This window comes from Macaca mulatta, chromosome 3 (assembly GCF_049350105.2).
Source record: "Macaca mulatta isolate MMU2019108-1 chromosome 3, T2T-MMU8v2.0, whole genome shotgun sequence".
NCBI classification, from domain to species: Eukaryota; Metazoa; Chordata; class Mammalia; order Primates; family Cercopithecidae; genus Macaca; species Macaca mulatta.
The window spans coordinates 8,005,433-8,031,979 of NC_133408.1; the positions used below are offsets into that span (position 1 = coordinate 8,005,433).

At 40.2% G+C, this 26,547-nt stretch overlaps 1 protein-coding gene across 7 annotated transcripts in view; it reads left to right on the top strand.

The window, feature by feature from the left end:
* Positions 1–26,547, top strand: part of LCA5L (lebercilin LCA5 like) — a 44,143-nt gene that overhangs the window by 8,194 nt on the left and 9,402 nt on the right. For 2 of the 7 annotated variants that reach the window (XM_077995190.1, XM_028845058.2), the window contains one exon: positions 19,825–19,962. The exons of 1 other annotated variant lie outside the window; for it this stretch is intronic. In XM_077995190.1, the coding sequence (XP_077851316.1) occupies positions 19,825–19,962 (138 nt within the window). 7 annotated transcript variants of the gene reach the window in all.

Consider the following 26,547-nt stretch of genomic DNA (forward strand, 5'->3'; position numbering starts at 1 on the left):
AATGTGTCCTTTTGATATAAGAACAAAATATGTCTTTCACTTAAATATTTTATTTCAGTAGTTTTAAAGTTTCCTTCATATTATTCATAATATACTTAGATGTTTTAAATATTTGGACTGATATAGTAAGTGGGATATTTTTCATCTATTTCCTAAGTCATTTTATTTTGCATATAGAAAAGATTATTTTTAGGGCCAGGCACACCTATAATTCCAGCACTTTGGGAGGCCAAAATGGGCAGATTTCTTGAGCCCAGGAGTTTGAGACTAGGGCCTGGGCAACATGGCAAAATCCCATCTCTACAAAAAATTGGCCAGGCATAGTGGCATGTGCCTATAATCCCAGTACCTGGGAGACTGAGGTGGGAGGATCACCTGAACCCAGGAGGTTGAGGCTGCAGTGAGCTGTGATCGCGCTACTCCAGTCTGGGCGATGGAATGAGACCCTGTCTCAAAAAAAAGATTAATTTTATAGCCATGTTGTAACCCATAGTGTCAATTTAATTCTCTTGATAGTGTTTTATAAGTACATAATCATTTCATTTCCACATAATAACTTGCCTCTTCTTTTCCAATATTTAGACCTAGTACCTCCAGAACAATATTAATGAACAAAGTGACAGTAGGCCTTTCTTATCTTAATTCTTACATCAGTGTAAATTAATGTTTCACCATTAAAGTTTAAAGCTGTTTTTTTTTGTTTGAGATAGGTATTTATCACATTGGGAAAGCTTTCATTTAGAGCTTTTCAGATTGGGTTAGCAGTAATGAGAAGTTTTATCAGGAGTCATGGAATGAAAAGAGGAATTAAAGAAGCACAGAGGCATCCTGAACATTAATTTATGTGATCAATATTTATTGGACACCTAATATTCTCAGGAACTCCTCTAGGCACTGAGGATATAGCAGTAGACAAAGGAGCCAGAATGCATGCCACTGGGAAGCATACAGTTAGTGGGGAAGTATTTTACTTAGCTACAAACAGGCTAAGTAAAATAGGTGTTATAAAATAAATTTTTAAAAGTAAAATAGATAATATGTGCTAAAGAGAAAAAATGAAATGGGGAAGGCAATAGGAAATGAGAGTGGATAAGAAAAGAAGGAAAATTTGCATGTTAAGTAAGTTTTTTTTTCCCAAGAGGCAGGACTGGTTAAGAATATAATTGCCGGCGAGGCTCTGTAGCCCAGATCACGCCTATAATCCCAGCACTTTGGAAGGCCAAGGCAGGTGGTTCACTTGAGTCTTGGAGTTCTAGACCAGCCTGGGCAACATAATAAAATCCCATATCTGCAAAAATACAAAAATTAGTTGGGCATGGTGACACATGCCTGTAGTCCCAGCTACTTGGAAAGCTGAGGCAGGAGGATCACCTGAGCCCAGGAGGTTGAGACTGCAGTGAGCTGAGCTGAGATAACACCACTGCACTCCAGCCTGGATGACAGAGACTCCATCTCAAAAAACATGTATATAATTACCTACCCATAGAATAATTTCGGCCAGAAACACAGATGTAATCATTTGAATTAAATTATCCTTATGAATTAATTATAACTTCACTATGGAATTTTTTTCATTATATGCGTGTAACAAAATAAATATTTACTTTTAAGAATTAGGATTTTCTAGTTGTATTATTAACCAAGAATCTGATAATTCATGAAAGTGTGGAACCAGAATACATTTTAGTATATAATACTAAATCAGTCACTATCTGTGCTTCTAAAGTACAATCCAGTGCTTACAAGTAGTTACCAAGAGGGTCGTCTTTTTGTTATTTTTATTGTTGACAGGAAAGAAACACATAATTCAAAAACTTTAATTATTTACGTTCAACTCTGTACTGGAAAGAAAGAGCAGGCAGGTGAGCCACAAGATCTTTTGTTCTGTCAAAAACTTGAAAAGGCACTGCTGTGTATGGCTCCTTCAAATCTTATTTCAACATCACTGTTTAATAATCACATCCAAGAACTTCCCAATCAATTGCCAACAGGTGATTCACTTTCACAGAGAAAAAGCCGCCTATGGCTGGGTACAGTGGCTCACACCTGTAATCCCAGCACTTTGGGAGGCCAAAGTGGGTGGATCACTTGAGGTCAGGAGTTTGAGACCAACCTGGCCAACATGGTGAAACCCTGTCTGTACCAAAAATACAAAAAAATTAGCCAGGCATGGTGGCAGGCGCCTGTAATCCCAGCTACTCAGGAGGCTGAGGCAGGAGAATTGCTTGAACCTGGGAGGCGGAGGTTGCAGTAAGCTGAGACCACACCAATCTATAACACAAGGGAATATATATATATATATATAAACTGCTTCAAAATCTTATAAATGTTTATTTGTGAGATTGTAACATTTTCCTTTTGTAATATCATTTTAGGTTTTTTAAAATATATTCTTTCTTTAAAAAGAGACCAAAACCTGTCAAAAAATACTACCGTGGAAAGCTCATAAATACTACAGTGTGAAGAACCCTGTGCTTATCTTCAGTTAATCGTCAGACATCTTAGGGAAGTTTGATAAAGAACACCAGGTATGCAGTAATCCCTTTCAAACATTTTAGCGTGTTTTATTTTCCATCTGCCTTGTTGCAAAAGCAGGAGTAAAGACACCTGACTGTTGTATTCAGAATGATTCAGACGTATACCTTGATCTTCAGCATTCTTATTTCTAATTCACTAATTAGATAAGCACAATATCGAAGTTCACTGTTCTTATAAGCAGCCATCCCTTTTACCATAGTGCATTCCAGGAAAATGTAACCTCAACCAGATCAGATTTTTTTCCATTAGAACAGTGTTTATAATTACTCATTGTGTTCCTGAGTCATAACAGCAAAGAAACAACTATAAACTCTACAATGATAGAGACATAATAAAATTATGCTTCATGTGCAGTAAAATAGGCACCATTATACTGTAAACTGTTCAAAATATAAATGCGCCAAACTAAATCTGAACTATACTGTAAATTTGATACAACAAAAACTAGTATAACTATAGTAGGTATTATATAATTACTAACTTTGCCTATTTTAAGATCCTTTAAGGCAAAAGCTTACCTTCTTCATCACCCCAGTCCTTGGAAGACACTAAATAGATGTTCTTTGACTGAACATATTAATTAATTAAGAACATCAGTGGCCAGACATGGTGGGTCATGTCTGTAATCCTAGCACTTTGAGAGGCTGATGTGGGAAGATTGCTTGAGCCCAGGAGTTCAAGACCAGCCTGGGCAACATAGTTGCCTAGCTACTTGCCAGGCCAAGGTGGGAGGACTGCTTGAGCCTGGGAGGTCAAGCCTGCAGTAAGCTGTGATCACCCCATTGCACTTCAGTCTAGGCAACAGAGCAAGACCCTGTCTCAAAAGAAAGAACATTAGGTGGTTGGTTTAAGGCCTGGATTTTTCAAAAATGCACCACATAATCAGAAATTTGTATGTGGAAACTACATTTTGTACTGATAACAGTAGAGAAATGTAGTGTATGTATATTAATATGAAGATTTCTGAAACAGTTTAATCAACTTAAAAGTTATAGGCCTGATACTAGTCATCAGTCAGTTTTTAACAGGTCAGTGAGAAAACTGATATTTAACAGACTATGATCCCACTTAACCTGTATTCAGGGCACATTCATTGCCGACTATTGTAACAGCCAAGAATCAAACTTGGTTTTACTTTTGTTTACACTGCTGATCGTATCTCTCAGACTCCATTTCATGAAAAAGAATAGAACTCACGCAGTGCCAGGTGAACCCAAACATACCTGTATTCAGGTCATATAGGTAGAAACTTTAGGATGATTGTGGAATCCTGGGAATTCCAGAATGCTAGAAATATCCAGTCTCTTTGGCAGGTATAGTTGATGTACAAGCAATTCTTTTGGAAATTTACCTGCCCTGCCAGGGCAGAATTGCTTGAGCCCAGAAGTTCAAGACGAGCCTGGGCAATGTGGCGAAACTCCATCTCTACAAAAAATACAAAACTTAGCCGGCATGGTAGTGAACACCTGTAGTCCCAGCTACTCCAGAGGCTGAGGTGGGAGGATCACCTGAGCCCAAGAAGTTGAGGCTGCCGTGAGCTGTGATCACACCACTACACTGCACTCTAGCCTGGGCAACAGAGTGAAACCCTGCCTCAAAAAGAAAAAAACAAAAAAAAAACATATCTCTCTCTATATATTTTATATATATGATGTGTATATATACACATATATATACATGTGTATAAACACATGTATATATGTGTGTATCTGTATATATATGAAATACTTAGGCATAAATCTAACAAAAGTTGTAAAAAAGTTCTGCACTGAAAACAGCAGAGCACTGCTGAAATTAAAGAAGACCTAATAAATGGGAGGCATACCTTATTCCTGGGTTAGAATTCTCCATTTTGACAAAGTGTCAGTTCTCCCTAAATTTATATGTAGATTCAACACAGTTCCAGTCTCAATCCTATTAGGCTTTTTTTTTTTTTTAAGGAATTGACAAACTAACTCTAAAATTTACAGAGAAATTCAAAGGAACTAAAATAGCCAAAACAACTTTGGAATGAAACAACAGAGATGGCAAACTAATACTACCTGATTTCAAGATTAGTTATAAAGCTACAGTAACCCTGTAATGGCAGCACTTTGGGAGGCCAAGGTGGGCAGATTGCTTGAGCTGAGGAGTTCAGGACTAGCCTGGGCAACATGGTGAAACTCTGTCTCTGCAGAAAAAAAAAAAAAAAAAAAAAAAAGCTGGGTGTGGTGGCACGAACCTGTAGTCCAGCTATGCGGGAGGCTGAGTTGGAGGTTGCAGTGAGCCAAGATCATGCCACTGCACTCCAGCCTGGGCAACAGAAGGAGACCCTGTCTCAAAAAAAAAAAAAAAAAAAAGCTACAGTAACCAAAACAATGTGATATTGGTCTAAAGATAGAGAAACAGGTCACTAGAACAGTATAGAGAGCACAGAAATAGATCAGCATATGGATATCTGGGTTTTTACAGAGATGCAAAGGCAACTGAGTGGGAAAAGGAGAGCCTTTCCAACAAAGGGTGCTGGAGCAACTGGATGTCCAAATACCAAAAAATGAATTTTGACCCATAATGAGTAACTCAAAATGGATTATAGACTTAAAGTAAAACTTCTAGAAGAAAGCAAGGAGGATATCTTTGTGACCTCAGGTCATGCAAAAATTTCTTAGATATAACACCAAAAGGATCATACTTTTTTTTTTTGAAACAGTTTCTCCTTACCCAGGCTTGAGTGCAATGGCGCGATCTCAGCTCACTGCAATGTCCACCTCCCGGGTTCAAGCAATTCTCCTGCCTCAGCCTCCCGAGTAGCTGGGATTACAGGCACCCGCCACCACGCCCAGCTAATTTTCGTATTTTTTAGTAGAGACGGAGTTTCACATGTTGGCCAGGCTGGTCACGAACTCCTGACCTCAGGCAATCCGCCCGCCTTCGCCTCCCAAAGTGCTGGGATTACAGGCATGAGCCACCGCGCCCAGCCAGGATCATTCTTAAAAGAACAAATTGATAATTGGACTTCAAAATTTTTAAAAAACATTTTTAAGAGAATGACAAATCACAGATGAGGAGAAAATGTTTGCAAAGCATGTATCTGATAAAGGACTTATATCCAGAATATTCACAGCAGTTTTACTTTTAATAGCCCAAAACTGGAAATAGCTGAAATGTCTGTGAACAGATGAATAAACAAATTATGGTTTATACATGCAATTGGAAACTACTCAGCAACTTAAAAAAAACAAACGAACTATCGATATTGATGCACGTAGTAACATGGATGAATCTCATAATAATGCTAAGTGAAAGAAGCAAACCAAATAAAAATACATACTGGATTATTCCATTTATATAAAACTCTACCAAATGCAAAATAGTTGATAGTGACAAAAAAACAGTGTTTGCCTGGGTTGGGAGTGAGGCGCAGGGAAGGATGAGAGGAATTACAATGGGATGCTGGGAGACTTTGGGAGATTATGTGGATGTGTTCACTGTCTTGATTGTGGTGATAGTTTCATGGAGATACACATTTCTAATCTTATCAAATGGTACTCTTATTAATTTTCTTTGAAACCTCAGTAAAAGAGCGTTAAAAATAAAGAATTGTAGGCCGGGCACGGTGGCCTGTAATCCCAGCACTTTGGGAGGCCAAGGCGGGCGGATCATGAGGTCAGGAGATCAAGACCATCCTGGCTAACGCAGTGAAACCCAGTCTCTACTAAAAATACCAAAAAAAAAATCAGGCGTGGTGGCAGGCGCCTGTAGTCCCAGCTACTTGGGAAGCTGAGGCAGGAGAATCGCTTGAACCGCGAGGTGGAGGTTGCAGTGAACCAAGATCGTGCCACTGCACTCCAGCCTGGGCGACAGAGCGAGACTCCATCTCAAAAAAAAAATTGTATCCCAAAGGCTTAGGAATCAGTTGTGTTAAATATATATGCTCAGTAAGCCAAATAAATTGACATATTTGATACATTTTTTTAATCTTCATTTTAAAATGTTAGTGAATCAGGTACAAAATTCATATACATGTTGATATCAGCTGATCCCAGTTTTTCTTATGACCTCTTTTTGTCAAAGACTATGCCATTAATATTAAGAACAATTGTCTATTTGTTGTAGCAAAAAGCATACTGAGTTTACCTAAAAGCTGATTTTAGTGACACTGACATTAATAAGCAGTGATAAACACTGGGTCAGTCAATCCATACACTGATCTTACCAAGTTGTAAATACATTCTTTCAAAGGAATATAGCATCTAAATATACTCTACAAAGCATTTATGACAACTTTTAAATTTAGTAAGCTCCCAAAAATTCAGTGTCTTAGGATATGGATTGAAATTATGATTTTTGATTTTCAGATATTTTTGCCTGTTTAATTATAAGACAAATCGGTGAACATAGCAATTAATCTGAAGTTGCTTATAGCTTTTTTTACATGAGACAGATTAGGTTATAGTAGTGATCAGTAGTAGAATTGATCGCTACCTCATACTGTGTGTTTTAGATATTTGACAAAAGCAAGTTGACAGTACATCCACTAGAAAATTCATGGCACGCCGGGCGTGCTGGCTCACGCCTGTAATCCCAGCACTTTGGGAGGCCGAGGCAGGCGGAGCACAAGGTCAAGAAATCAAGACCATCCTGGCCAACATGGTAAAACCCTGTCTCTATTAAAAATACAAAAATTAGCTGGGTGTGGTGGTGCGCACCTGTAGTCCCAGCTACTTGGGAGGCTGAGGCTGGAGAATCGCTTGAACCGGGGAGGCAGAGGTTGCAGTGAACCAAGATCATGCCACTGCACTCCAGCCTGTCGTCAGAGCGAGATTCCATCTCAAAAAATAAAATAAAATAAATAAAATTGGTAGCAGTCATTTTCTACTCATCCATTCCACCAAAATAATAATAATAATAATTGTGTTTGTAGTAAGACTACCCTTTACCCATCCTGAGGAAACTAGATCCCTAACGTTAGGCTAGGCAAAGTATGGAGCAGGAAAGATTGTGGATAATTTTGCTAATAAGGGATCTTCTCACTAAAATATTGAAAGATTTTTGATTTTTCAAGCATTTTTAAGAAGCTACAATTACTCCTAGCTATAAAGATCCTGCAAAATACAGAAGTCCGCTGGAGCCACTAGATAATGGAACGACTCAGCATCCACAGAGGCTTATGACTCGCACATCCATGTGGGGAGGGCGGTAACGCCTTCCAATCCACCACCTTTCTCACAGCTAAGTCTAGAAAGCCCTCATTAGGGGACATTTTAACCTGGTAGAATTGTTTTAGGAGCGAAGTTGTTTATAGTCTTGTTTATTCTTATGTGACTCTACAGGATTTCCATTTAAGAAAATTTTTTTTTTTTTTACCTGTTACATCAATTTTTATTACACTAAGAGACTAAGATGGCTAGTCTTCTGCTTTATCAACGTGGGATAATCTAAGCTCACTTTAGTCTTCTGTGAGAGGCTTGCATTTTTTAAAGAAAAAAGGACAAGTCAGGAGAGGGACAATTGCAAATGTCGTTTTTCAGGGATTTTCATTGGTTTACAGAAATAACAGTGATTGGCGATTAGATTGCTGTTTGAACCACAGGGTATGAGCTGTGGTGTCCAGCATATGGCATTGTTAGGTTAATTTATAGCTATTGGTGGTGTCAGTCAGAGCCCAGGGAGCAAGCAGCTTAGAAATGATTACTTAACTCAGCTGGGGGGATAGGGGGACATGACTGCTGTCTCATTCCAATGCCTCTTTGGGCCTGATCATTTAAAGGGGGTTGCGGCCAGGCGCGGTGGCTCAAGCCTGTAATCCCAGCACTTTGGGAGGCCGAGACGGGTGGATCACGAGGTCAGGAGATCGAGACCATCCTGGCTAACACGGTGAAACCCCGTCTCTACTAAAAAAATACAAAAAACTAGCCGGGCGAGGTGGTGGGTGCCTGTAGTCCCAGCTACTCGGGAGGCTGAGGCAGGAGAATGGCGTGAACCCGGAAGGCGGAGCTTGCAGTGAGCTGAGATCCGGCCACTGCACTCCAGCCTGGGCAACAGAGCGAGACTCCGTCTCAAAAAAAATAAAAATAAAAAAAAATAAAAAATAAATAAAAAAATAAAGGGGGTTGCATTCCTCAGATAAGCTTCTTTTCTTTCTCAACCCTAGGGGATTGGTGGTGTCACTCACATTTTACAGATGGACAAGAGCACTTAAGTGACAGGCAGACCCAAGTTCAAACCCAAACCTGTCTGCCTTCAAATTGTCCATCACCTTCTACTCCGTCACACTCCCTCCCACGATTGTAGCTTGACAATTTGTGAATGTAACATGAAAAACACTCTTGAATTAAGCCTTTTTTCAAAATTGCCTGCATAAGACCACTTGTTGAAGGAGTGTTCTAAAGGAAGAAGGAGGGAATTTTTATAGAGCTTTAGCAGGAGAAGTCAGCTGAAGTCTAGCTTGAGTCAGAAACAACTGGCCAAAAACAAAAAACAAAAAAAACAAATTATTCTTGCCAATTAGCAACCATTGTTTGAGCCATTTGGATTTATCAAGATAGGTGAGGAAGAAATTAGGGACTGAGGTCATGAGCCAGAGGGCAGGGAGGAACAGCTCCTGGGGACAAGGAGAGGCAAGGCTGTGAGAGCTACACTGGAGCATTTGTAGTCCTTCAGGATCCCCTACACCAACATCTGGGATTCTTCTTTCTTTTTTTGAGACAGAGTTGGCCCTGTCACCCAGGCTGGAATGCAGTGGCGCAATCACAGCTCACTGCAACCTCTGCCTCCTGGACTCAAGCAATCCAACCTCAGCCTCCCAAGTAGCTGGGACTACAGGTGTGCACCACCATGCCCCGCTAATTTTTGTATTTGTTTTGTAGAGACAGGGTTTCGCCATGTTGCCCAGGCTGGTCCTGAACTTCTGAGTTCAAGCTATCCACCTGCCTCAGCCTCCCAAAGTGCTGGTATTTCAGATGTGAGCCACAATACCAGGCCTGGATTCTTCTTAATCTAGATGTAAAGGTTCACAAAGAAGGATCTGCTTCTGCCCACCACTACACAGCAGAATGTGGAAAGAGAAATTCTTTGCCTTAGGATTGTGTAATGCTCCCACCAATGTGTTATTGCAGTCATGATGCTTAATGAAAAAAGCACTGCCCCTGGAGCTGGAAAACATGGACAGTCTCTGAACTTTTAACCTGTCTGAACCTATTCCCTCTAGGTGGCTGAAATGAGGTGATGTGAAGCAGTTTGTACAAAGTAAGAGCACTAGTTAGATATTAAGTATAATGCTAATATTAATTATTACTAAGATCATTTGGACTAAGATTTCTTGTAGTGGGGAGATTGTGGACTGCCTGATATATTTCATCAGAAGAGAAGGCTAGAGTTAAGCAGATGCATCAGAAAGCCAAAACACTTCAGAAAAAACCCTCTCAGTAGAGAAAGTGATATTAGATTCCTGTTGCAAAAGATCTAATGCCAGCTAAATTCTCTTTTGCTTTCTTGATAAAACAAGAGAATTGAGAATTAAATGGAAAGGTAATCCTTTTAAAGACCTCAGAAGATGGATCTGTTTGTTTCAATCTGCTTTTGAGGTAGGCTGCTATAAAAGAGATGCTTGTGGTGTTACTGTGCCTTAGTGTAGTAGCATAATAAAGAAATGCAGAACCATCTGCTTTGTAACTAATGTTAATTTTATTAAGGGTATAAATTTGGGGTCTTTCTTGTATTTGACTTTCTATTCCTTCCATTTTAAATTCTCACTTTAGACAACGAAAAGGGCTTATTGAAAGTATTCAAAGTTTGTGTCCATGGCTGAGCATGGTGGCTCATGCCTGTATCCCACCACTTTGTGAGACTGAGGTGGGAGGATCACTTGAGCCCAGGAGTTCAAGCCCAGCCTGGGCAACATAGTGAGACTCCCATTTCTACCAAAAAATAGTAAGTTAGCCAGGCGTGATGGCACACACTTGTAGTCGCAGCTACTCCAGAGGCTGAGCTGAGAGGATCGCTTGAGCCCAGGAGGTCAAGGCTGCGGAAAGTCATGGTCACGCCACTGCACTCCAACCTAGGCAACAGAGTGAGACCCTGTCTTTAAAAAGGAAAAAAAAATATATATATATATATATATGTGTGTGTGTGTGTGTATAGATATATATATATAAAAAAAAGCATAGGTTCATTTTAATGTCAATAAATATGAATTCAAAAATAATTTTATTAGGTTTTACTTTTCTTTTATTAGGTTGTTTGCTATGTCTTTGGCTGATCTAACAAAAACCAATGTAGATGAGCAGTTCTCCAGCGTGGCATTAGAAAACAATAGGAGATCTGCAGAATGCAAGAGAAGCCCAGGCACAGGCGATTTTTCACGGAACAGTAGCGCTTCCGCTAAGAGTGTTGATTATAGCAGGTCTCAGTGCTCCTGTGGAAGTTTAAGTTCTCAGTATGATTATTCAGAAGACTTTCTCTGTGATTGTTCAGAAAAGGCCATTAATAGAAATTATTTAAAGCAGCCTGTGGTTAAAGAAAAGGAGAAGAAAAAGTACAATGTTTCTAAAATCTCCCAATCTAAAGGTAAGGAGTAAGATTTCCCAAGCAAGACCAAATTTCTGATCATAATGATGTTATTTTCCTGCACTAGTGTTTGAAGTGGTTCATACTCAGTTTTATTGTTTTCCCATATTGTAAATGTGTATTATAGGTGAACTTTTCTAGAAGAAATTAGGAAATAGAGAAATTAAGAATAATTATAAAATAACAGAGAGGCTTCAAATGTAAAGCCTAGCCCCTGCATAGCTTACCCTACTGGAGCCTACTAGTGAGGTTAGTTCCGTTTTTAGTTAACAGGTGGCCTTGTTACAGAGTACCACAATACTTGGATTTCACTGGCTTCTTGCCTTTCATCTCAGCTGAAGAATCAGTGTTTGAATCGCCAGTGAAATGTAAATACCTGTCTCAACACCCCAAGAGGATGGTCTCCAAGTCCGGTGAGGCATATTGGCAAAGACCATCTTTTGAAATGGAGATGGTTCAAAAGGCTGTTAATAATGTCATTTCTTTGCAGATTTTACCAATTCTATCAGGTCCCAGCTGTCCAAATTGGAATTCGCTTGTGCTATCTTTGATCTCCTTTCTTCTTCCTTCCCTGCCCAGACTGTAATTCCTTCCTCTCATTTTAGGCAATCTTGAGCTCATAAGTATTCCTCATATAGAAATAGCTGGAGCTCTTGTCCACATTGACAATCAGAGCACTTCAGTCAACAGGTGGACGATAAAGGGCCTGCTGTTTGGGGGGCACATCTGCCACTGTCATGTCCACACTGCATCTTGCGTCCCCAGCCTGCTGTTACCAGCTGTGTCCAGGACCCTCTGTGCCACTTCTGGAACCCCCAGAATCTTCAGTTCCCCTGCTATAGGGCAGGGATTCTTTATCTAAGACACATGGCTGTGAACCCCATGAAATTCTATGCATTTTTTTGTGTCTATGTGTGTTCGTAAACTTTTCTAGAAGGGCCTGTGCCTTTCACCAGAGTCTCAAAAGGTTAAATGTTACTTTTCTAGAGAGGTGGGGGTCCTACCTCCACTGGCAAGGCCCAAGGCAGGAAATGAAAAGTCCGCTCCTCCTCTCATGCCTGGACTCCATCAAAAATGACATCATGGTTAGATCCGACAAATACAGAATTCCTTATCCACATTTGAAATTTACAAGTCTCCAAAAACCCAACATCTTTCATATCCTTGGCATCAAAGTTGATTTGGCAACAAAAACCTTATTTGAACTAACATGAAGCAGATCTTTACTTAGTTCACTTAGTGTGAAGAGTCATTATATTTCACTGCAAAAGTATAGTTTCATTAAAGGGTGGTGTTCCGGATCCCATGAGAGAAATGTGGAAAATACCATATATGCACTCACCTTTAAAACCCCCCAAATTCTGCAACATACCAGTTCCAAGGGTTTACAATAAGAGATCTTGAATCTATGTACTACATTTTATATTGATCATAAGCTTTTGTGGGATCATGCAAGAGGGCAGTTAGCATTTATAAAACTTTCTACAAGAGAGAAACTGCATTTTGAGTTCTAAGTACCCTATAATTTAGCTTTTTAAAGCTGATTCCTCATTTATTTATTCAACAAATGCTTATTGAGTTCTTTGTGCAAGATGCCTGTTTATAAATTGAGAACAACCTAAATTAATTCAGTTACTTCACAGGAGACCAGAATCCTAAATTCCATTATCTAGAAGAGTAAAAGGTTTGCTCTTACTTGGGTGTCCTTTTGTATATTAATACTCTGAAATTCTTTTAAATAAATCTTGCATGCATCTTTAACTCAGATTTTTATGTCCCAGGAAACCCTTGCCCAGCATATGATGAACGTAAAATACTAATTGCAACCTCAAGCTTTGTCACAGAACAATAAAGTATTTCCTCGTCTTTTTCTTTTATTCCCCAGTTCATGTTTTGCCAGTGTTTGCAGCAGCAAGTAATTTCTTCCACCCTGGTGTCATATAATTCTAACCCAAAGCGAAAGTCTTAATGTTTTAGCCAGAACAGCCCCTTCTCAAGCAAATGTTCAATTAAAAGTAGCTCTCTGACCCTAAGGGGAGGTAATGCTGAATGAGGAACCACCAACAGAGATTCAGAATTCACCAAAGAACAGTAACATCAGAGATTATTTTCAATTCCCATCTTAGAAAATTGATGAAAGCAAATTTTATGGCAGAAAGACATTTCATGGAGAAAATTACGAGTATGAAATGAGGACTTCAATTTAATAGAATTTTTGCTTTGGTCAAACATTGGAAATTTACTTAACTCATTGTAAATAGCAAGCAATATAGTCATGCAATTTGCTTTTCAAAGATTATCCTTCTTTTCTAGAAAATGTCTTTTCAGAACTCTTTCAGTTACGTATCCTGTTAAAATTGCTTCCTTGACAGATTTTCTTTGTCAATACAATGCCAAAAACATGTCATGGTCATTCAAGACATTAGTATGCAAAAAAAAAAGTTAATTTACCACATCCAAATGCTTGGAACACCTTCTGCCCTGTTGTCCTTGGTCAGGTATAGGTGGACAACCTAAGGCAGCGCTGAAGACACACCTTCTCTAGCAGGCTAACCATGGAAACTACCGACAACAGCAAGGGGAAAGGCTCCTCCTGTGAACCTCTTCTTCACCCTGGTTCGTGGAGAAAATGAGTTCATCTTTGTTAGGGTAAAATACAGTGCGGACCCCCCAGTCCGTATGTCAGAAGCAGAGCTGGAGTGAAGGTGTGGAGGAGCACAGGGATAGAAATGGGACAATGAGACCAAAGGGGACAATGACAGGAGAGGGAACTAGGATGAGGCCAGGCAGAAGAGGAGGAGGAAACAGCATGGACTAAGGAGGACAAGAGAGCTTCTACAGTAAGGGTTTGAGGAGGAGGGCGGCCTGGGGAGACAGGCTGGGAAGGAAGACAGGCCTGTTTGTGGGTGAAGTGAGCATGGGGACATTCTTAGAACTGTTCAGAAGAGCATACGTCATTATACATAATGTGCAGATGCCGTTTTGGCAACTATGGACTTAAATTTATGTTTGTGGTGAATTAAGTTAACTTGAGTGAATGTTTTATTTTAATTCAGTGGTTTAAAACTTAGTTGTCTTAAGAATAGTCATTCAGCTAAATCTTCTATTATTTGTGAAATGGGATTGAAATTATAAATTATACCATTCTTATGTGTGGGTTAGGATAATGAGATATAAAATCGTTAAGGAATACACCCTATTCCAATTTTCCATAGCCTTTATAGTTACACAAGTATGTGTGATGGATACAGTATGAATTTGTTACATACCCCTCAAATGCAAGTGGTATACTTACCTTTCTGAAGCCAACAAACCTGGCTTGTCCTCCCCACCCACTCACTAGGGTAGACAGGAAATTCAATCTCAGACACGTTTGGGGAATGAGGGAATATGAGGGGGCAGGGATGTGGAAAGGGCCTTACACAAATAATATTGGGGGAGGAGCCTCTGCCTTTCATTTTTACCGCTTACCTGTTCCTTGTCCAAGCCACGTGATCTTTAAAAGGCCAGCCCCTCCCCTTTCCATAGCATCCATGCCCTCTGTGCACTTCTTGACTCCTGGGGCCTTGGCCAGAGCTCCTGGGGCCATGGCGTTTAGTCCCTCGGCACCCTCTAATGCCTCTGCCCTCCCATCACTTGAGCATGGCATAAGGGGAATATAAGCCTCCAGTGCCCGTGGATCCCATCATCCATCCTTCTCATCTCAGTGAAATCCCTATCTCCTCCAGGGTCAGAGCACCTAAGAGCTGGAAGACATTACAAGTTGGGGGTCAGGTTCAGTCATGCTGGCCATAGTGTAGAACATGTCAGTCTTTGCCCACCCCTATTTTAAACCAGCCTGATCCATATGGCCTGGGTCTAGAGCTTCCCTAGTCAGTGCCCAGAGTATTAAAGTGTATGGCCTCAACAAAACCACAGACACCTCTTCACAGGCCTTCTAGTAGATGTCCTAGAGGCTGGCCTGCTCTGCTTCCCACTTAGTGTGCTCAGAAGCCTATTCTAAAATACTCAATATTCAGCCATAGCCCCTACTAAACTGTGGGAAAATAAATACACTTGAAGGCATAATTGCAAAGATAGGCCACCAGTTACTGATGTGATACTGTGTTGTATAATCTTACGAGTTCTTTCATAGTTATGATTCAAATGCTTCATCTCCAGAGCATGCTTTGGCTCTCTTAGTTCATTGTTTCTATCACAGGTAGAATTGCCTGTTCCCACCCAACACAGACAGTGGGCTCTGTCTCACCACTTCCTAGCTGTGTGCTCATTGACAAGGGACATCCCCAAGCTTCAGTGTGTTTATCTTTAAAATGGGATAATAGTACAGTGATTTACACATGCATTTAACATACTCAAATTCAATTATGTAAGCTTGGTGCTAAGTGTGATGTTTTTTAGAGACTTTTGCTTAAGACAGACCCCTGGGCCGGGCGCGGTGGCTCACACCTGTAATCCCAGCACTTTGGGAGGCCGAGGCGGGCAGATCACGAGGTCAGGAGATCGAGACCATCCTGGCTAACATAGTGAAACCCCGTCTCTACTAAAAATACAAAAAAAATTAGCCCTGCGCAGTGGCGGGCGCCTGTAGTCCCAGCTACTCGGGAGGCTGAGGCAGGAGAATGGTGTGAACCTGGGAGGTGGAGCTTGCAGTGAGCCGAGATCGTGCCACTGCACTCCAGCCTGGGTGACAGAGCGAGACTCCGTCTCAAAAAAAAAAAGGTAGACTCCTGAACACATGCCAATTACTTCATTTGGTGCCCAGCCAAAGTAACAGGAAAAATTGACTGTGTTGGATTTATTCAGAGATGGAAAATCAGTATCTGTACAAATAGATAGACTCTTATATAATTTGATGACCTTTTGAGGGTCATTTTGAATATATAAGTTCTTTACATTGGGCTCTCATGTTACACTCTAATTACCCTTAACATGTTGTTGAAAGGATTACATCAGATAATCTACAGAAAGCATTTAGTTTAATGCCTGACATATGATAAGCACTTAGTCAGCTATTATCATGGGGTTGGTTGGTTGGTTGGTTGGTTGGTTGGTTGGTTTTTGAGACAGAGTCTCACTTTGTCACCCAGGCTGGAATGCAGTGGTGCAATCATAGCGCACAGCAACCTCGAACTCCTGAGCTCAAGGGATCCTCCCACCAAGGCTTCCTGAGGAGCTAGGACTATAGGCATGTGCCACCAAGTTAGGCTACTTTTTAAAATTTTGTAGAGGCCAGGCACAGTGGCTCATGCCTGTAATCCCAGCACTTTGGGAGGCCGAGGAGGGTGGATCACTTGAGGGTCAGGAGTTCGAGATCAGCCTGGCCAACATGGTGAAACTCCATCTCTACTAAAAATACAAAAATTACCTGGGCGTGGTGGCAGATGCCTGTAATACCAGCTACTAGAGAGGCTGAGGCAGGAGAATTGCTTGAACTCCGGATGCAGAGGTTGCAGTGAGCCAAGGTTGCACCACTTCACTCCAGCCTGGGCAACAGAGGGAGACTCCGTCCCAAAAAAAAATAAAAATAAACATAAAAAATTGTGTTTTTTTTAGAGACGGGATCTGACTCTGTTGATCAGGCTGGTCTCAAACTCCTGTCCTCAAGCAGTCCTCCTACTGCAGCCTCCCGAAGTGCAGAGATTACAGACATGAGCCTCTGCACCTGGCCTATTATCACAGTTTTTAGTCTAGCTGTTATAAATAGAAATCTAAGTACAGATTTTAGAGTCAAAGAAGACCTGGTTTTCAATCCATTCTGTGTCACTTTGTAGCTATGTAACCTTGGACAAATGATGTAAAATCTCCAGCTATAAAATATATTACAACTGACCTTGAATAATTGTATTAAATGAGATATTTATATGTAAACCACCTAGCCTAAAGCATGGATATTGATTAAATATTAGTCTTTTTCCCCTTCTAATTACACTTATGCTTGTGTGTATGTGTGTGGTGTGTGTGCAGGGGGGCGTGGGAGGGCGATTATGCATATGTGCATATTTGCATATCTGTATATATTACTAGTAATAAACTGGATTATCTGCTTACACAGGCCAGAAGGAAATCTCAGTTGAAAAAAAGCACACCTGGAATGCATCACTCTTTAATTCTCAAATCCATATGATTGCCCAAAGAAGAGATGCTATGGCTCATCGAATACTCTCAGCAAGGCTTCATAAAATTAAAGGACTAAAAAATGAATTAGCTGATATGCATCATAAATTGGAAGCCATCCTTACAGAAAACCAATTTTTGAAACAACTTCAGCTTAGGCATTTGAAAGCTATAGGAAAATATGAGAATTCACAAAATAATCTACCTCAAATTATGGCTAAACATCAGAATGAAGTAAAAAATTTAAGGCAACTACTTAGGAAATCCCAGGAAAAGGAAAGAACGGTATCTAGGAAACTTAGAGAAACTGACAGCCAGTTACTGAAGACTAAAGATACCCTGCAGGCACTGCAGAAGCTTTCTGAAGACAAAAACCTTGCAGAAAGGGAAGAACTCACTCATAAATTATCTATTATCACAACAAAAATGGAGGCAAATGACAAAAAAATACAGGTCTGTATTTCAGGAGCCCAGACAGTTTAAGATTTCGAAGTGAATAGAGAGAGGGTGTGAATTAATCATGGATGCGCCCCCTCTGTAACAAAGTGTTACTAACTGCTTCCCTTGTCATGCTACACTAAATAATTATTGTCTAATAGAGGGCAGGGTTTGAAGGAAAAACAGAAGCAGCTCAAACTAGAAATGTTCATCTGTTGCAGTGCACAAGAGTTCACTCTGTGGCTGGGCTGGTTTATGTGGAAATGACCATTGCACAAGAGTTCACTCTGTGGCTGGGCTGGTTTATCTGGACACAACCATTCTCTAAGAGAGTACAGCTACAGTGCTAAGGGACTTTTTCCCTGTGCTTTAAAGATTGCATTGTGTTACGTGAACCTCTTTGAAGTCAACCCTCTACCTTAATCTGTTGATTAAAAGGCTACTTCCCTAAAAACCTACTCAGTGCATCCATTCAGTACCTTTTGCATTCTCCCTCACCATTTTGGCCAGGCATTACCACACAAACATTTGTAGTTATTTTCAAAATAGCAATTTTTCCCAGATAATGTTCCTGGTAGTAGGGAAGGAAAAGGAATTAAAATAATTAAAGAGATGACTGGATTAATTTTCCTCAATGGTACATGGTTGTCAAAAGCCTGGGGATTACATTATAAGAGATGACTTGGGAGAAGGAATTGATACCATATTAAGAATTCTCCTGCATGTCTTAACATTAGATAGTTTGAGTCTGTTTGGACATAAACATAAATGGAATTAATTTAGGGTTTAATTATTTAATATTTGATGCTGAAACACAAGTATTTTCTATGATCTTGAAGTAAGTAAATATCTGGTTCATTTCCTCCACATTTTTATCTCAATTATTTCTTCCGTTGTTAAAATTCTCTATTTTCCAAAAAATTTTTTTCACATGAAATTGATATGTGATCTACAGAAAATAATGAGCAACCTCATTTTTCACTCTTGTATACCAAAGTGATATTATTTGGCCTTTTAGGTAATATTGTATTCATCTTAGCGTATGTCTGTCATGCAAAAGCAAATCTATTTTTATATATATATATCTAAATAGTTCATGTTTTTATATCCGTACATAAAACCAAAACAAATTCCATAACTATTTTCTTTGATACAAAAAGCACTTATCAAGTATGAGAAATTTCTGTTTGGTTGTAGGCATTTAGTGGAGGAAAACTGTTTTGTGAACCAAAACGTGACTTCTGTAACATGAATGTTTTAGGGAGTGGTATTTTTAGTGATTCTTTCCCCCTTTTAGCTTTCCATGTCTTCCACTTTTCCTGTCTGGGAAAGTACTGCTGTTATAATGGAGGAGGTCCTACTTTATGTTAAAACAAAAACAAATGGTCCTTTTGGTAAGCCTTCTGTCAAGTCCGGGTCTAACAGTTCTCAATAAAATAGTTCTCATTCCCAAGAGCAGATGAATATGTTTTGGATGGCTATTGAGTTAAATCAGTCATTTCATTGCCGTATAGTCCATCAGTGTGGATGGATATGGTGGTTTAGGTCCCTTTTATAACATTCAGTTTCTGTTGTCTGGGAATGACCATCCATGATGTCTACTGATTTCCAGGATCTGGTCAGAATTGTTAAATCGGGTGGGTCACAGTGGCCTCATGCCTGTAATCCCAGCACTCTGGGAGGCCAAGGCGGGCAGATCACTTGAGGCCAGGAGTTCAAGACCAGCCTGGCCAACATAGCAAAACCCCGTCTCTACTAAAAATATGAAAATTATCTGGGTGTGGTGGCGTGCACCTGTAAACCCAGCTACCCGGGAGGCTGAGGCAAGAGAATCACTTGAACCCAGGAGGCGGAGGTTGCAGTGAGCTGAGATCGCACCACTACATTCCAGCCTGGGCAACAGAGTGAGACTCCAACTCAAAAACAAAAAAGAATTTTTAAATCAAATTTTAGAGTATGTAAAAAACAGGCTCAAAACGTGTGATATTTGTTCTCTAGAGCTGGGATCTGGGATTTGGGGGCTTTCGGTTATACTTCATTCTAATATATGTCCCCTATATAAGCCATTCACTAAAATTGTATTGAAAATGTGCACTTTTTATAAATGTAGTTAGTTCCATGATAATTGAAGTTGTTAATATACTAACTTGGTTGCAGAATAGTTAAAATATATACTGTTTTCAGAGCTTGGAAAAACAACTGAGGTTGAACAGCAGAGCCTTTAGTCGGCAGCTGGCTATTGAGACTCGGAAGACTTTAGCAGCTCAAACAGCTACCAAGACTCTGCAGGTGGAAGTAAAACACCTTCAACAAAAACTTAAGGTATTTCTTTTAAAACAAAATGTAAGAATGAAATTCTGTTTCCCGAAATATATGAACTATTTATGCCCATTATATATTTAAGTGATTTTTTATTTTATATCTATATATACAAAAGTCCCCTCTCCCCTTTGCAGGGGGCCTGGGCCCCCATCCACAGTTCTGTTTATCTTTCTTTTTTTTTTTTTTTTTTTTTTTGAGATAGAGTCTTGCTCTGTCGCCCAGGCTGGAGTGCAGTGGCATGATCTCGGCTCACTGCAGCCTCTGCCTCCCAGGTTCAAGTGATTCTCTTATCAACCTCCTGAGTAGCTGGGACTACAGGCATGCGACACCACGCTTGGCTAATTTTTGTAATTTTTAGTAGAGATGGGCTTTTGCTATGTTGGCCAGGCTGGTCTTGAACTCCTGGGCTCAAGTGATCCACCTGCCTTGGCCTCCCATAGTGCTGGGGTTACAGGTGTGAGCCACTGCACCTGGCCTAAATTATGTAACTTCATTAATATCTTTCTCAGATATTTTCCCTACAATTATATGAACAGAGGATCTGCAATTATTAGAATGAGTTACAGCTTGGTGAATGTGTACTGTGATTAGAAAAATATAGTCTATTCATTAACAAGGCTTCTTGTTACCATTCTTATTTCATCACGTTAATATAGCATTTGTTAACATTTTAATGTAACTCAAAATTAATGTTTAAAAATATGTAATATTTAAGATATATTTTAATGACTCATAAATTTATCTTAGTTTTACTTACAAATGTGTTTGAAAAACTGTCTTTTAAAAATATGTATACTGCTTTAAAAATAAGAATTTTTAAAAATATTTTATCAGGCTTTTTGCTATCTTTCTGCCTTCAAGATTGGTAAAATGTCCAACAATTTAGATAAGATGCTTAAGAAACACTCAGTTTCAAGCCTCAACTAATAAATCTTAAGTTTGATTCTTTAAGACAAGGATCTTTAACTTTTTTTATTTTTAAGGAAGGCAAAAAAGAGCTCCTTTAGGCCTCTTTTACAAGGGCACTAATCTCATTCACTAGGATTCTGCCCTTGTGACCTAATCACCTCCCAAAAGACCCAGGTCATAAAAGTATCACTGTGGGGGCTAGGATATTAACATAAGAAATTTAGCACCATATCAATAATTTCCCTTTTTTTTTTTTTTTGAGACAGGGTCTTGCTGTGTTGCCCAGACTAGAATGCGGTGGCACCATCTTGGCTCACTGCAGCCTCGAACTCCTGGGCTAAAGCAATCTTCCCACCTCAGCCTCCCAAGTAGCTAGGATCACAGGTACATGCCACCATACCCAGCTAATTTTTAAAATTTTTGTAGAGATGGGGTCTCACTGTGTTGTCCAGGCTGGTCTCAAACTCCTGGGCTCAAGCAGTCCTCCTGCCTTGGCCTCCCAAAGTGTTACTATTACAGGTGTGAGCCACTACACCCAGCCTGATCTTTAACTATTTTATGACAAGTAGGCAATTTAGATTCCCCAGGAACCTTGAGATCACTCAGAGACAGGAGAAGAATACTGGGGGGTGAGGAGTTTGGACGGAGCTGGACGAGTTGGATAATTCATCTGATGAATTATGTTGGTATCATTGAGAACTGGGATTTGGAGGATGGAAGAAAGAAAATTATCCCTTTGTAAAGAAGAAAAAAGAGTTATTTTCCTTTTTTCTATGGAGTTCCAGGAAACTTGAAAAAGAATACACAGAACATAGGCATGGCTATTGCAGCTAGCTGAGAAATCTAACAGAAGAGACTTCAAGATCCCCTGGTCACAGCAAACACACACCCATATGGAGACACAATTGGGGAATTTTAAAATAAATTTTGTGCTTCCTCATGCAGACATATGAATATGAATAATATGCAGCCATTAAAAAAACCATTTCTTGCCAGGCGCAGTGGCTCACACCTGTAATCCCAGCACTTTGGGAGGCTGAGGCAGGCAGATCACCTGTGGTTGGGAATTCGAGACCAGCCTGACCAATATGGCGAAACCCCAGCTCTACTAAAAATATAAAAATTAGCTTGGCATGGTGATGTGTGCCTGTAATCCCATTACTCGGGAGGCTGAGGCAGGAGAATTGCTTGAACCTGGGAGGCGGAGGCTGCAGTGAGCCGAGATTGTGCCACTGCACTCCACCCTGGGTGACAGAGTAAGACTCCATCTCAAAAAAATAAAAAATAAAAATAATCATTTTTAACAGAGAAATGCTTAATACTTAAAGAAATGCTTAATGAAAAGATAGAAAATTCTATATACAGTAAGATCCAAATTTATTTTTAAAAAGAAAATTAAATGTACCTCCACACAATGGATATCTATATATCTGTAAATAGCAATGAAGAATCTTGATGCACTACTATGGAATAATCTCTAGGATACATTGGTAAGTGAAGAAAGGGAGGCAGACGAAACTGTAATATCCTTGATATGGTTTGGCTGTGTCCCCACCCAAATCTCACCTTGAATTGTAGCTCCCAGAATTCCCACATGTCATGGGAGGGATGGGTAGGAGGTAATTAGATCATAGGGGCAGGTCTTTCCCGTGCTGTTCTGGTGATAGTGAATCAGTCTCACGAGATCTGATGGTTTTATAAAAAGAAGCTCCCCCACCAGGCGGTGGCTTACACCTGTAATCCCAGCACCGTGGGAGGCCGAGACGGGCGGATCACAAGGTCAGGAGATCGAGACCATCTGGCAAACACAGCGAAACCCTGTCTCTACTAAAAAATACAAAAAATTAGCTGGGCATGGCGGCAGGCACCTGTAGTCCCAGCTACTTGGAAGGCTGAGGCAGGAGAATGGTGTGAACCCGGGAGGCGGAGCTTGCAGTGAGCAGAGATCGCACCACCGCACTCCAGCCTGGGCGGCAGAGCGAGACTCTGTCTTAAAAAATATATAAAAAATAAATAAATAAAAAGAAGCTCCCCTGCACAAGTCCTCTGTTGCCCACTGCCATGTAAGAAGTCCCTTTGCTCTTCCTTTGTCTTCAACCATGATTGTGAGGCCTCCCCAGCCATATGGAACTGTGAGTCCATTAAACCTCTGTCCTTTATAAATTACCTAGTCTCAGTTATGTCTTTATCAGCAGCCTGAAAACGGACTAATACAATCCTACTTAAGATAAAGGAAGCAACAGAAATATATCCACTTATTTGCCTACATTTAAAAAAGAAACCAATAATAGGATAACAGCAGAAAAAAAGAGAATAGAGTAGAAGGGACAGCTCTAGAACCTAGATTTCTTTGTGGAACCATGTAAATCTTTCCGTAAGTATGAAGCAGAATTAAATGTAAAAAAAAATTAAAAAGCAGCTGGGCACGGTGGCTCATGCCTGTAATCCCAGCACTTTGGGAGGCCGAGGTGGGCGGATCACCTGAGGTCAGGAGTTCAAGATCAACCTGGCCAACATGGTGAAACCCCATCTCTACAAAAATACAAAAATAAAAAAATTAGCCAGGTGTGATGGCGCATTCCTGTAATCCCAGCTACTCGGGAAGCTGGGGCAGGAGAAACGCTTGAACCCGGGAGGCGGAGGTTGCAGTGAGCTGAGATCATGCCATTGCACTCCAGCCTGGGTGACAGAGCGAGACTCTCTCAAAAATAAATAAAATAAAATTAAATTAAATTAAATTAAAATATAAAATAAATAATAAAATAAATAAAATAAAATAAATAAAATAAAATATCCCTAAATATCCAAAGTAAAATGCAGATGAACCCAAATGTGTATACAGTTAGCCCTTTGTAACCGCAGGATGCAGAACCTGTGGACAGGGAACGCTGACTATATCCTATTGGTGGCACAAAGCCACAGAAGGAAGTCATTCCAAGTGACTCAAAACACATAATGTCATTGCATATGGCCAGTGAGATACACTGTAAGGACACAAATAACTTTACAAAAAATCTGACACTGTTTAGTAATGATATTGTTGGTAATGATGGTGACGTTGTTGTTTTGAGAATGTTGTGTATATCTTATGGGATACAGCTCCTGATAGATTATGGTGGTGTCATTGAGAACTGGGATTTGGGGGATGGACAAAAAAAAAGTACAGAAGAGAGAGTCAAATAAAAATCCTATAGTCCTGATTTTGATCTGAAGTGAAAGTATGCAATATTCTCAGAGTAACCAGGAGCAATGAATACCCCCAGCACCCAGGTTATGGTCTGTAAGTTCCATATCCCACTAAAACAAACCAAGGCTCCCTAAAAAATTCTAGCTCTGGTACAGGAAATACATTAGATGGGCCTGGAACGTATTGTCATACAAAAGCAAGGAAGCTATGAAGGACCATTAGGGTAGTATCAAAAGGACTCAGGCCCATCTAGAATAGGTTCCTACTGGCCAAAGATGGGGAAATTTGAGGATCAATGAAGATAACTGCCCAGGTTAAAACTTATCAAATGAACCCATAGTTCATAATGAGACTTAAAAAACTAAACGCCTCAGTGATGAGTCACTTGTGGAGGATGCTAGGGAACAGCATGCTATTTTGAAGACTGGTCAGTAGAGGACAAGAAGCAAACATTTTTACCTTTCCTGTATGAACGACTCCTCAGAGTAACCAAATCATTTGTGAGGGGATAAGATCCTGCTTATAAAAGCATTCCACTCAATAATGAAGAAGGAATGACAGGATTAGAATATCACTATTTTGGAAACTCCTAATGAATTAATGGCTCTAATCAATGATCATCAATGGCTCCTAGTATCACAAAAGAGATACGCGCTTCCTGACAGAGGTACACACCACCACCTACTCATGCCAAAGAACCGAACCTAAACCTGGTTACACACTGGGCTCTACCTACCAATTGAAAAGCAGAGGGGAGAACATGCTCAGGATGGGATGCAGTCAGCAGTGTGAGAATGTGGGAAACTGCATTACAGATACCCCCATTTCTACGATTAAGTAGCAAAGCAGAAAAAATAAGAGGTGAGAGTGAGAACCTATAGATTAAAAGACAGTAAGAGATATATTAATCAGTCACAGTGTTTTGAACCTTGTTTAGATTCTAATTCAAACCTTTTAAAAATGATAGAAAATGGGGAAAATGTTAAACAAACTGGATATTTGGTTATGTGAAGGAATTATTAATTGGGGGAAGTGGAATGAAGACACTGCAGTTAGGTTTTAAAAGGGATACCCTTGTTTGCTACAGATACTGAAATAAGTTATTAGAGGGCTAGATTTGCTTCAAATAAGCCAGGGCTGGGGAGTGGGGCCAGAGAGAGTGGGAAACAGATATGAGCTGTTCATTAGTGAAGCCGGGGCATGGGCTCATGGAGGTTGACTGTACTATTCTACTTTATATATATATATATATATATTTTTAATTTGTATACTAAAGTTTCAAAGGGAAAAATGTTTTTGAGATTACATATTTTGTGCATTTTTAAAAGAGTAGAAATGGCTAGATCAAGAAGGTGGCCCGAACACATGCTTTTTGTCCCTCCCTGCCAAAGCCCCATAGAAATGAAAGAAAATGTATTTTTAAAATAACGCTCCAAGCCAGGCATGGTGGCTTACACCATTTTTTGTGAAGTTGAGGCAGAAGGATCTTTTGAGCCCAAGAAGTCAAGACCAGCCAAGGCAACAGAACAAAGCCTGTCTCTACAAAAAAATTTAGAAATTATCTGGGCATGGTGGCACACACCTGTAATCCCAGCTACTCCAGAGGCTGAGGCAGGAGGATCTCTTGAGCCCAGGAGTTGGAGGCTTTAGTGATGGCACCACTGCACTCCAGCCTGGGCAACGGAGAGAGACTCTTGTCTCTAAAAATAAATAAAATAATCCAGAATCCCAGAAAGGATACCAAAACTACCAGATCTAACAAAGAATTTCTGGAAGATAAAAAAGGGGTTTTTCTTTTTTTAGATTAATGAAACCAAACATAGACAATCACAAACTAAAATATGCACAGATACACACACACACACACACACACACACACACAGAGAGAGAGAGAGAGAGAGACAGAGAGAGAGAGAACCGGACAGATGCAATACTGCCTTTTATGACCTAGCCTTGGCAGTCACACAGCATCACTTCTGCAGTGACAAGGTGGTCCTAGGCAGTTCAAGCAGTGAACTCCACCTCTGGGGAGGGTGTCACAAGGTCCTTGAAGAGCATATGGGACTAGAAATCTTGTCGTGGGAATTCTAGGAAAATACAGTCTGCCACATTAACGAAAGTCATTGTTTGAGCTTGGAAGAGTCTGGTCCCAAAGGTCAAAAGTTCCGTTTCCTTATTTTGAAACTCATTTTCAAAGTCATCCCACACCGAGGTCTAGGCCCACTTCTGGAGTATGAGCCGAAGTAAGAAGAGGGATATCAGCCTTCCACAGCTCCCACATGAGGTACTGCCACCCGTCTTATACCCAGGCTACAGTCACACTCCTGCATTAAGACAGTGCTTTCTATCTAAGTTCTGCAAGCCATCAACGCTGACCTTAATATGATTCCACACCATGACCCAACTTCCCCTTTAACTCTTACTTGATACCCTTGCGCTTGCAGGGAGTCTCTGCGCTGAGTATTCCACGAGCATTCCATGAACATTCC